Source organism: Amblyomma mixtum, chromosome 2, assembly GCF_055824585.1.
Source record: "Amblyomma mixtum isolate Tamu chromosome 2, ASM5582458v1, whole genome shotgun sequence".
Lineage (NCBI taxonomy): Eukaryota > Metazoa > Arthropoda > Arachnida > Ixodida > Ixodidae > Amblyomma > Amblyomma mixtum.
In genome coordinates this window covers 84,962,626-84,974,826 of record NC_143013.1, presented here as the reverse complement: position 1 = coordinate 84,974,826, position 12,201 = coordinate 84,962,626, and the positions used below count along the sequence as shown (strand labels likewise).

Here is a 12,201-nt window from a genome sequence, read left to right as displayed (position 1 = left end):
ATTCATTACATTACTGAGATACCAGCCCTGAAAAGTAATGAATGACATTATAAATTACCGAGAAAATTAATTTAGTTAGTTTAATTTCACTGCAGTAATATAATTACTGCCATGTGTGGGTGCTTTTCCTCGCGTCCTGGTTGTTGTGGCCGTCAACTTCGGAGTATACGTCGTAGCCCCGGTCACTTTGAGATATTTTTCTACTCTACTCGGTACTGAGTGCACAAATACAGATATTCACCTTGTGCAAAGGTGGAGACGTCAGCGTTGCCGCTTGTCCCCAACCTCTAAAGTCAAAGGTCTGAAGGAGGAGAACACGCTCAGTTACCCTCCTCCTCGCATATTTTGATGCATATTGCCCAGAATCAAAGAAAGTCAACTGCAAAAGTTAGAAAAAAGCATTTTCTTCCCTTCGGAACTGTGTGGCTGACTCTTAACTAATTTTAGCCACACATATAAAGCAAGCTTTTCAACTGCAGAGGACTGAAAAGATGTACAGGATATTATACGATCTGATGCGACATAGTCTGCGTCAGTAGTATGGGTTGTACACTTCGTTTTTGCATCGACCTCTTTCCCATTGCGTTGCTGAATTTGATTTCAGAGTCACTTTTTCGCTCTGCTGCTGCTTAGTTCTCTGGTGGGTGGGCGGAGGCTCGTAGGTGGGAGACGCGTTATTACCGGTGGGTGCCAGAAGGTTCAACCAACGGGAACGTGCTCCGGAGGAGATCCCTTCCCGAGCCGGAGGGTGAAGTGCCCCAATCCACTAGGGACTCTGGAAGCGGAGGCTTCGTACAAACAGACTATACGACTTTTTCCCCGAAAGAGGACTATACTGCTAACGCAGTGAAACAATCAAACCGCCGCGGTGGCGTATAGGGCACTTGACTGCCGAGCCCGAGGACGCGAGTTCAATTCAGTGTTTCGATGGAAGCGAAACGCAAGGCGCCCGGGTACTGTACAATGTCAGGCCACGATAAGGATACCCAGGTGTTCGAAATTATTCCGGAGACCTCCACTACGGCGTCCCTCGTAGCCCATGTCGCTTTGGGACGTTAAACCCTATACCGTACTGTACCGAACTGTACCGAACCGTACACAACCGTACCGAGCTGTACCGAACCGTACCCAACCATACCGAGCTGTACCGAACCGTACCGAACCGTACCGAACCGTACCGAACCGTACCGAACCGTACCGAACCGTACCGAACCGTACCGTATCATACTTTCGCTTCCTTCTTCCTCCAATTCTCCGCTTCTGGTTTGGTTTGGTTTTATGGGGTTTAACGTCCCAAAGCGACTAAGGCTATGAGGGACGCCGTAGTGGAGGGCTCCGGAAGTTTCGACCACCTGGGGTTCTTACAGTGCACTGACATCTCACAGTACACGGGCCTCTAGAATTTCTCCTCCAAATAAATTCAACCGCCGCGGCCGGGATCGAACCCGCGTCTTTTGGGTCAGCAGCCGAGCACCATAACCACTGAGCCGCCGCGCGCGGCGGCTTTAAATTATCCGCTTCTGTCTTGGAGCCCAGAGCACATTGCTCGCGTCTGCACCACTGCACATGCAGCCTCGGGGCGAACCTTGAGGTAATGGCATTCCTGCGAGATAGCGAGACGGCGCTGCCTGATAAAAGGCGTCAAGCAAGTGTTGAACCGAGAAGCAGCGGCACGCGAGGGAGAAAGGCTCGGCCAAGGAAGTGGCTGATAGAAGGCCACTCGAGCAGTTCTTCGGATTCCTCAGGGATGAGAGCCAAGAGATCTCCGTCGGCGAGCTGCTTGCTATCAGCTGATCTGTGTTCTGAACATCAGCTACTGCAGCGATACGAGAATAGCCATAATTCGGCACTGACGCTAACGATAGCAGGATGTGCTATGATCTTTTGCGTCACGCAGAGATGGTGGTGAGGATGTGGTTGTACGATAATTAGTAGTAGTGATAGTAGTAGTGAGGTTCACTTTACTTCACAAATGTGCATACAGTCTTTAGAATGAGCCACAGGCCAAAAGCTAAAGAAAATAGCTTGAAAATGCCTGTGGATCATCTAAGAGCCATTACAAAATAATAAATAAAATAAACACATACATACAACGGTGGCAGGTCGCATACGAGCACACTATAGAAAGAAATTATATTATTTACGGTTGAACGGATTGCTACACAGAGTAGTTTTGATACTAGAAAAAAACATTACAACTGAACAACTGCATTCGAAAGTTATACACTGCTAGGTTGATGACAAATGGGAAAAGGACACCGATACATACACAAACTACAATATATGAAAAGAAATTATGGAATATTATTTACAAAGTACACTTTTAAATCATGTGGTCGGAGGTTACACATGCTAAGCTCGTTAGATTCGTAGCTGTTTAGAACATGAGGTATAAGGAAATTAAGTGCTTGTTTGCCATAATTCGTTCTAGCGCATGGAAGTGTCCATTTTGAAGTGGATCGGGTTTGAACATACTTTTCTATGGGCTTTAACATTGTATTATTAAGCAAAAAATTACATACTGATGGTGAAGAAAATTTGAGATAGTATAGTTACTGATACAACACTGATCCGTATTGGCAATTATCATCCAAGAATGAAGAAAAAGGGGGGACTTGGAAAGAGAAGCAAAAAGTTCCCTCGCGGAATAAAATAAATGTCGTGTCCGGTCGCTGTGTTGAATGCAGCGAAAGACGCACACGGTACTTTAAGACTTCGTTTATTTAAAGCCGATGAGGGTGCGACCAGCGTCGACCGAGGCAGGAGCCGAACTGGCCGCCCGAAGAAAGGAGGGAGCTGAGAAGCGTCCACGGGAGGGAGTGGCTTCCCAGAACAGGAGGAGGGTGCGGGGGCGCACCGTGGGGGGGCATCTGGTGACAGCGTGCGACGAGGGGCAAGTGTCGTTAGGAGGAGGATTGAGTGGTCGTTAGGAGGAGGATGCGAACTGTCGTTAGGAGGGGAATGCGAGTGGTCGTTAGGAGGGGGCGCACACACACAAAAGCAATAAGGGGACACAACACTTCCTTCCCCCTTAGAAAGTTGCCTGGTATCGTGCAGGGGGTCGGCGCTCACGCGTGGAGGCGCGCTGGCTTTGTGCGCTCGGGGGAGAAACACTTGTAGGCTGGCTGTTGTTCGCTGTGTCTCCTAGGTCTGTCCTGGGCGAAGTCTCTTCTTCCGGGAAGAGGTGCCAGGCTATGTGGGAAGATGGAGCACGTGTTCTCTCCGCTGGCGGACAGCTCTCAGACGGCGTCGTAAATCTACGCAGCTGGTTGAGATGTCGGCGTGCTACTGTGCCATGTATGTTGACGAGCCAAGAGCGCAGGCCTATGCGTCTGACAATTGTAGCTTCCTCCCAGCGTGGCTTTTTCAGAAACTCTCGGGCGAGGACGCGCTGCCCCTCATTAAGCGTGCCGCAGCGCGGAATTGCTTTTTCTTCCCGGAACGTCTCTGCCTTTGGCTCGGGGAGGATGGCTGTGAGCTGGGTTCGCATTTCACGCTCGAACATCATTTTCGAGGGGGTCTCGCCTGTTGTGCTCTGAACCGTCGTGTGCTGCTTGAAGAGAAAGCGCGCAAGGCGGCGCTGCAGCGAGCCTGTCTGATCTCTTTCAAGGGCGCGTTTTAGCTCGGCTACGTAGCGCTCGGCTTGTCCGTTTGTCGCTGGGTGGTAGGGGGCCGATGTAACTGATGAGATCCCGTTGTCGCGATAAAACTTGAGGATCTCCGCAGACACAAACGGTGTTCCGTTGTCCGACACTACCTTGCGCGGCAGGCCGAACGTTGCAAATAGTGATCGGAGGTTGTCAATGACTGCTGCCGAAGTCGTCTGTCCCATTTGCCTTATCTCAAGCCACTTTGTGTAGGCATCTATGACCACAAGGAAAGTGCAGCCCTCAATTGGTCCTGCAAAATCAATGTGCAGTGTGTGCCATGGTGTGTCTGGCTTTTCCCATTCTGGGACAGGAGCTTTCGGCGGGGCGCTCCGGCTGCTCTGGCAAGGCTTGCATTCTCGCACCACTGTTTCGATGTCGTTGTCAATGCCAGGCCACCACATGTAGCTTCTGGCACACTTTTTCATTGCAACGATGCCCCGATGTCCGGCGTGGATGAGAGACATAGCTTGTGCGCGTAGTTCTCTCGGCATCACAACTCGGGACCCAAATATGATGCAGCCGCGATGGGTGCTCAACTCTGTAGCTCGCCTGCGGTAAGCGTCGAAGTTGTCCCCTTTGAGTTTGTGCACGTTGCCTTGTTGAACAGCTGTGTAAACTAGCCGGAGAGCTGCGCACTTCTGCGTAGATGCTGCAACTGTGCCTGCTGTAAGCGGAGGTTCTGGCAGTGCTTCGAACATCAGAACGTCTCCTGGTGGAAATGGTTCGTCAACAGTTGCGTCTAGTGGCAGACGGCTTAGCGCATCGGCGTTTTGATGTTTACCAACCATGTTCTGGCTCGGCGTCTGGTGTATGCCGCATATCATCACGCCTAGTGGAGAAAACCAGTTTCTCCCTAGAAGGCTTGATCCTGTGCCCTTCACAACAAGCAGAGGTAGCGTGTGGGTCTGGCCGTTGTAGTTAACCTGCACGTTGGCAGAGCCCAATAGTGGCAGATTCTGTCCTGACCACGTTCGCAGGTGCGTGTCGTCTTGTTGCAGGGCGGGTGCGTCAGATGGCCATGAAGTTCGGAACGTGTCCTCACTGATCAGAGTACAGGCTGCGCCGGAGTCCACCTCGAACTTAATCAGCTGGTGATGTACGCTTACTTCTGTAAAAATCTTCGGTCGCGTGCCGAGATTCATGGTGTTCAGGTCGTACAACACAGATGGTGTTGCTGATGTTGTTCCATGGAGATCAGATAGCGGCGTATTCTCTGAGGCGTTGACGCTGTGATTAGGCTGGGAAGGTGACTTTATCTTGGCAAGTCTCCGTTTCGTAATGCATGCTCTTTCGATATGCCCTCGCTTGTGGCAAAAATTACACGTGGCTGACTGGAATCGACATCCCTGGGGGTTGTGTTGGTCGTCACACCGCCAGCAGCGTTGTGCCTTTTTGACCGATTTTACAACAACAGAAGGCTTGCGCACCTGGTTGCTTGTCTGGTGTACCGGCTCGGTGTTCCGGCGAATCCCTCTCTGCTGGTGACCGGCGCTCTCCGCTCGAACGGCGATGTCGTAAGCTTTGCTGAATGTGAGGTCCTTCTCAGCGAACAGGCGCTGCTGCAGTGACTCGTCACTCAGTCCGCACACAAATCTGTCGCGTAACATCACGTCCAAGGGAAGCATAGTGGTGTTAGCAGAAGAAGCTGCGTCTCCCTCCTGCCCGGTAGCTGTTGTCGACAGCGTTCCAAAATTGCAGTCGGCAGCGAGCTTCTTGAGCGCGGCTACGTAGGCGCTCACAGTTTCTCCTCCCAGTTGATCTCGTCGTTGGAAGCGAGCCCGGCTGTAGACCTCGGATGGCCTTGGGTCGTAGTGCTTTTGCAGCGCTTTTACGATGTCGTCGTAAGACACTGCCGCTGGTGTGCTTGGCTGAATAAGGGCGCAGACAGTATCGTAGGTCTGCTCCCCGCACAGCGTCAGCAGGTTGGCCCTCTTCAAGGCTGGGTCTGTGATGTTGTTAGCTTCAAAGTAGAACTGAAGGCGTCCAACCCACGATGACCACGATGAGCCGTTGAATTCTGGTATCTGATTGGGAAACTCTCGCGTAGCCATGGCTTGTCAATAGCGTTGCGTAGCGCGGGTCGAATCCACTTTCTCGTCGCCACTGTCGTGTCCGGTCGCTGTGTTGAATGCAGCGAAAGACGCACACGGTACTTTAAGACTTCGTTTATTTAAAGCCGATGAGGGTGCGACCAGCGTCGACCGAGGCAGGAGCCGAACTGGCCGCCCGAAGAAAGGAGGGAGCTGAGAAGCGTCCACGGGAGGGAGTGGCTTCCCAGAACAGGAGGAGGGTGCGGGGGCGCACCGTGGGGGGGCATCTGGTGACAGCGTGCGACGAGGGGCAAGTGTCGTTAGGAGGAGGATTGAGTGGTCGTTAGGAGGAGGATGCGAACTGTCGTTAGGAGGGGAATGCGAGTGGTCGTTAGGAGGGGGCGCACACACAAAAAAGCAATAAGGGGACACAACAATAAAACAGTGCAATTTTTTTTTTTAATTTCTGTCTAAGCGGGGCTCATTCTGAGGTCTTGTAGTTTGGCGACTTTTTGTACTCATATGGGCCGTTAGACCTCCTGCTCGAAGCTGCTGCAACGGGCAGCCTAAGGTTCACCTCCCAAAGTATGCTTCGCCACACAGACCTGGTTTGTTGCTATAGTCGGAGACGAAGCGGAAGATGCGCGTCCATCAATGGAAGCCCTCCCGCCATGGTGTCCACCGATTTTCATGACATCGTGGTTAATCCGATTAAGGTGTGGTTAATCTCCTTTCATCTGCCACTGCCGCTCTTCGAGCTTTCACTATAGCAGTAAGAGGGAAATGACCATGACATCATGAGAATCAGTCGACGCTATTGACTGGGAGACCTCCTTTGAGGGCATTTGCCGCTTCATTCTTGAATTGCATCCGGCTAGAGAAAGTATCATGTCGGCGCTGAAAAGAGCCATGACCCACAACTTCTTTGGTCGGTCAAGTGTTTAGGGGAATCCCCCAATGCGGAGTAGATTTGTAATAAGGGAGTAATTTCTCATTGAGAGCGACTGCTCCGGTGAAGCGGTGGTCCCGGGTTCGAACCCCGGACCAGGACGAATTTTTCTTTAACTACGAAGTTTCTGAGAAAGCTGTAGAGCTTTCCTTTGTAGCCGTACGGCTGCGCTCGGGTGGATGTCAATGAGTAATTACTCCCTTATTGCAAATCTACTCCACCTTGGGGGATTCCCCTAAACATTTGACCAACACAGTTCCCACTTCGAGTTATTGATCAATTCGCTCTCGCCCTACCATAAGCTTGCCGTCCCGGTTAGCTCAATTGGTAGAGCGACTGCTCCGGTGAAGCGGTGGTCCCGGGTTCGAGCCCCGGACCAGGACGAATTTTTCTTTAACTACGAAGTTTCTGAGAAAGCTGCATAGCTTTCCTTTGTAGCCGTACGGCTGCGCTCGGGTGGATGTCAATGAGTAATTACTCCCTTATTACCACAACTTCTTTGAAAAGCACAGTACAACTGAGGTGTACGGTGGTGATAGCTGATAGCAAGACAACGTGGTGTAGACTGGGCATAGGCACGAAACAACAAAAAGGGCAGCATCACTGAGCAGTATTGGTGTCCGTTGTCTTGCCTCGTCCAAGTGCTATACGCGCAGTCTACACCACGTGGACGAGAAGACACTGCATTGCGCCGTAGAGGCCAAATGCAGGCAGAAGCTTTCCTCCCAACCACTAATCAGTCGCCCTTCGCTCTTCCATTTCGTCCAGGCACAACAGGATCCGTTCTCTGCCCGAGGACATGTTCAGTGAGATGCCCGCTCTCACTTTGCTGGACCTGAGCAACAACGGCCTAGTGACGCTGTCCGAGAGTTCCATGGCGCCTGTACTGCGCAATCTACGCCTGCTGGAGATGAGCAGTGAGTAGTGAAACCCAATTTAACGCCCAAGCAATGAAAATGGGGAAAGATAAAATGGCACTGCTCTGTCGGAAAACGCAACATAAAATTTTCTCTCGCCCCATCGTATTTTTTGTAGTATTTTTGCTCATGCACTTGCAATAACAGTAGGAATGTTTGTAGTCACTACGGAATTTTCTGCACCGTTGTTCTGTCCCTAGTCGCAACGACAGCAATACAGAAAAATACTAGAGTGCTACAGAAGTATACTGCAATATACAGCATAAACATCCGCCATTACGACAAAGTCATAAAGCACTTTGCCATATTTTGGGAACGATTCCGTCTATTTTTTTCAATCGTGTGAGGATAGATTGAAGTCAGCCTGCATCTATTGATTACTGCGTTATAAAGACAAAGAGGCTGCTCATTAAAGCTGCGTTTGCAGTAAAGCAAACGCAGCTTTCATGAGCTAGAATAAAGCAAAAATAACACAGTACAGGCATCGCCGCTACAGGCCATTTTCAGGACCGAACTGTGACGACGTTAAGTTTTGTGTTTATTATTCTCTTTTGTTTTATCCATGGACATAAATGCACTTGCCGTCATCATCGACATCACGAGTTTAAGTCGAGTTACTGGGAAAAAAAATCATATTTTCAATTCCTAATTTATCAACAATAAACGCGTCATTTCCTTCCAAACGAACACCACCAGAACCGCAAAGGGTCAAACAGTCAAATTTTACTCAGGACAAAACTGGATGGAGTCGTACTCAGTGTCCTACTAATTAGTTACTTAGTGGTCCCTCACTGTAGAAATTACTGCACAATTCGTGTTACGACATCAGGTGATTTTCTGCCCATCTCAAAATATCAGCCTCAAAGCCTTAGGGCTCAGTTCGTAACATGTGCGCTTCGGCGATCAAAGGACGGTGGTTTTTTTCCTGCCGCAGGATAAAAGCGTGAGGTTCGTGTGGATTTATTACAACTGCTGGCGCACTGTGCGTGCATCTGACTCCACACTTTAGAAACTCTGCTAGAGCTCAGCTGAATTGTGCTTTGCGGAGCCAGACAGGTTTCATTATGATCACATCATGCTTAAAGTCGAAAGAAGAAAAAAAATATCCTTCACAAAATGAGCGCAGTGGTCTGTGCGTGATTCCTTCTTTTGTTTGTAACCCTCTTACGCTTTCGGCTCCTCTGCTACCAACTTTTTACAGCCACAACTTTGCGTTAGACTTCGCTGTATAAACGGCATAACCGAAATGTTGCATCCGAAAAATGCCGTGTGCGCTTGCTGGCCTTATAGAGGCCCTATATCGGAAATGGTATGTCCAATACATGGAGAGCGCGGGCACGCCCCAGCGAATTTACTCCCGATCGTGCTCAAATGGCTGCTTGAAATTATACACCTACTGCCGTCATACACCTAAAGTCCACCCATTTTTCCATTTCTTTCACTTTCGTATCGCGCCTTTCGAGAGAAGAGTCATGAAAACGCATGCTTTTGCGGGAACTTGAAACAAATAAGGCAATCACTCTGTCTGTCTGTCTGTCGGTCGGTCGGTCGGTCGGTCGGTCGGTCGGTCGGTCGGTCGGTCGGTCGGTCGGTCGGTCGGTCGGTCGGTCGGTCGGTCGGTCGGTCGGTCGGTCGGTCGGTCGGTTGGTCGGTCGGTCAATCAATCAATCAATCAATCAATCAATCAATCAATCAATCAATAAATCAATCAATCCGTCTTATTTTATTTTACGTAAACAACGTAGAGGAGACCAAAAAAAGCACTGGCGAGCTTGAAAAACTTCTGGGCGTTGTGTAGAAAAGGGCATAAAAATAAGGAACCACAGTGCGCCTTTGACGCACATTTCTTTTGTTCATTGCATGAGCACTTGCCGGATTTCCACGTAATCCGAACTACATCGCGCCGTGATCACCTGGCTTGTCTGGCCGGCCTGTCATGTGATGCGCTCACAAAGCGCTGCAATTGTGTCCTCCCGAGCGTAAGGCCGGCTTTCATCACCGCGAGCCGCAGGCAAAGGCCGTTGCAGGCGTCTAATTGCACCGGGATGAGATAGGAGGGTCTTCAGCGCTGCGTGCTTGAGGGAAATCCCATTGCTGTAGATTGCGACACCACGCAGAGTCACGAGCGCGGATGTGGCGTGCTTTTTAAAGTTTCCCGCATTACAAGCGGTCTCTCGCTCAAAACGATACTGTCCGATAATGAGCAGCCACGCGCGCGAATGGAGCGGATGGAGGGGAGGAGTGCATGCGATTAGGCTCACGTGTGTGGTCTTCAACGCCTGGAGCGTCCGCTGCCAATTAGACGCGCGCCGGGGTCATTTGCAGTGCTGCGCACATTGCAGCGACACAAAGCTTCGCACCCATTGTCAACTTATCTTATCAGTATAGGGCGCAACAATGCTAGTCTGGGCACATGCCCTGACGTCTTTCTCTTCTTCGTTTGTGTTCTCTCCTTTCTTTTTTTTTCTGCGCGAGGAGTACGGGAAGGCAGCTAATGGCCATCCTTGAACAAGAGCCCTGTGAGTTTTTTTTCTTTCTAGGAGACACCGAAGACGAATAGAAATTCGGCCTCTGACGATACGGTCTGTTTCTAATCATAAAGAGACCACTCTCACCAAAAACGGAGCTTTTATAAAGTAGAAAAGACCAAAAAACGAAACACGGTTGTCACCACCTGGTGATTCCGCTAGTAAATTGCATATACGTCGATACCAAATATCGCGGATCCCGGATGCTATGCTACAGTGCCATTCACTTCAAAACGGCGGCAACCATTCTTTCTCGGTGTAGAAGTCAAGTCTTTTAGCCTACAGTAGCGGTAAAATTTTTCATTCAATCTTCTCAGCCATAAAGGAGTTCTTTTTTTTTTTTTTGCTGCCAGACAAACATTAATATTCCCAGAAAGGCCCAGAAAATCAATTGATATTGTTCTGTCTCTTTTAACGGCTTGCAAATACCATGCGCCCACAGTTCTTTTTGCCATCAAGTTACGCAATCAGCAGCGAGCACACTAATGACCGGTCTTTAAACTTTCGACGAAGCTCTTTACTCTAAACACGAATACGCCTATATGGGAGTAAAAAGGGAGTATAGGCTCTCCTCTAGCGCATCAGGGAGTGCGCTAGAAAACTGCTTACTCCCTTTTTTCTGTTTAGAGTGCTTGTGTGACATGGCACTTGCCTATGCTTTGATAGATAGATAGATACAGACAGAGGGGAAAGGCAGGGATGTTAACCAGAAAGGATTCCGGTTGGCTACCCTGCACAGGGGAAGGAAATGAGGGGATTAAAGAGGGAAGATAGAAGGAACGGGAAACAGCCACAATCTGTCAATCAAGGCAGTCTCTCTCAAAAAACAAAAAAGTGCCTCGTAAACCTTGATGGCAGTCGACCGCTGTGGCCATGGACCGACCGAGGATCTTGGGTTCTGTTAAAGGGCGAGGATCAAGGCGGTCCAGAGCACAACGCAGCTTACGTCTTTCGTTAACGAAGACAGGGCACTCACACAAGAGATGAGTGATTGTCTCTTCACAGGCACAGTTTGCACAAGAAGGGCTGTCGGCCATCGCGATCCGGAAAGCATACTTATTTGTGAAGGCAACGCCGAGCCATAGACGACACAGTAATGTTGCTTCACGACGCGCTACATCACACGGAAGACGGAGGCGCAGTCTAGGGTCCGATGCCCGGAGGCGACGGTTGCAGAACTGACCCGTCTTCCACGCTGAAAGTGTGAGCTCCAGCCTCAAGGAACGAAGCCCACACGCTGCGTCAGCTCTTGTTACAGGGATATTGACAGGGATTCCGTCATTGTGGGCGGAACGGGCAGCTTCGTCGGCCTGGTTATTGCCATGAATACCGCAGTGGCCCGGCAGCCACTGGAAAATTAGGTCATGTCCTTTCAATGCGGCGTCATGGCACAGCTTGCGGATTTCTGCAACGAGTTGTTCGTGTGACCCGCGGCGTAGTGAAGCTTGCAGGCCTTGAAGGGCTGCTTTAGAGTAGGTGAAAACTGCCCAGTCATGTGCAGATTCCTGACTGATGAATTGAACTGCAGCCCGTAGGGCAGATAGTTCTGCACCAGTTGAAGAGGTGAGATAGGTAGTCGTCACCTTCATTAAAATAAACTTGGCCGGTATCACCACAGACCCAGCAGAGCTTTGATCGACGCCTAAATGCTTATGGGAAGACGGCAATGAGTGTTGCAGTCCGGTTGCGCAGCACCTAGTGCCGCTGTGATACACCTGACATTACAGTGACCCTACCTGATATGCTTGTCGGCTCATTGTAGCTATATGGTCTGCTCGCAGTCTGCCTAAAATAGAAACGGCTCTTTGCGGAGGTAATGAATGCAGTATCACGGCCGTAATGATTATTGCGATGCAAGTTTCTGGTGAACATACTGAAACAATGTGATTCGTCGTCAGATTGCCGCATACATTGCATGCTTTGCGCAAAGGGTGACTGGCCTGGCAGCTCAGACCGCCTGATGAGCACTTCTTGCCATTGGTGATAGAGCTCCTTTTTTTTTCGCTATCTTGCTTTTCATTTTGTCACTTTAACCTCAGTACAGCCGCTCTATGGAGACTTTACTCACAAGAGTTTATATTCCTAAATACTTGACTGGTCCCCTTGCATGATGAAAGGCATAAAATG

At 49.9% G+C, this 12,201-nt stretch overlaps 1 protein-coding gene across 1 annotated transcript in view; it reads left to right on the top strand.

Annotated features, from left to right (window-relative positions):
• Positions 1 to 12,201, top strand: part of LOC149359983 (uncharacterized) — a 38,627-nt gene that overhangs the window by 24,679 nt on the left and 1,747 nt on the right. Inside the window, exon 2 of the mRNA XM_089569174.1 lies at positions 7,398 to 7,546. Within this exon, the coding sequence (XP_089425300.1) occupies positions 7,398 to 7,546 (149 nt within the window). The remainder of the gene's footprint in view (positions 1 to 7,397; positions 7,547 to 12,201) is intronic.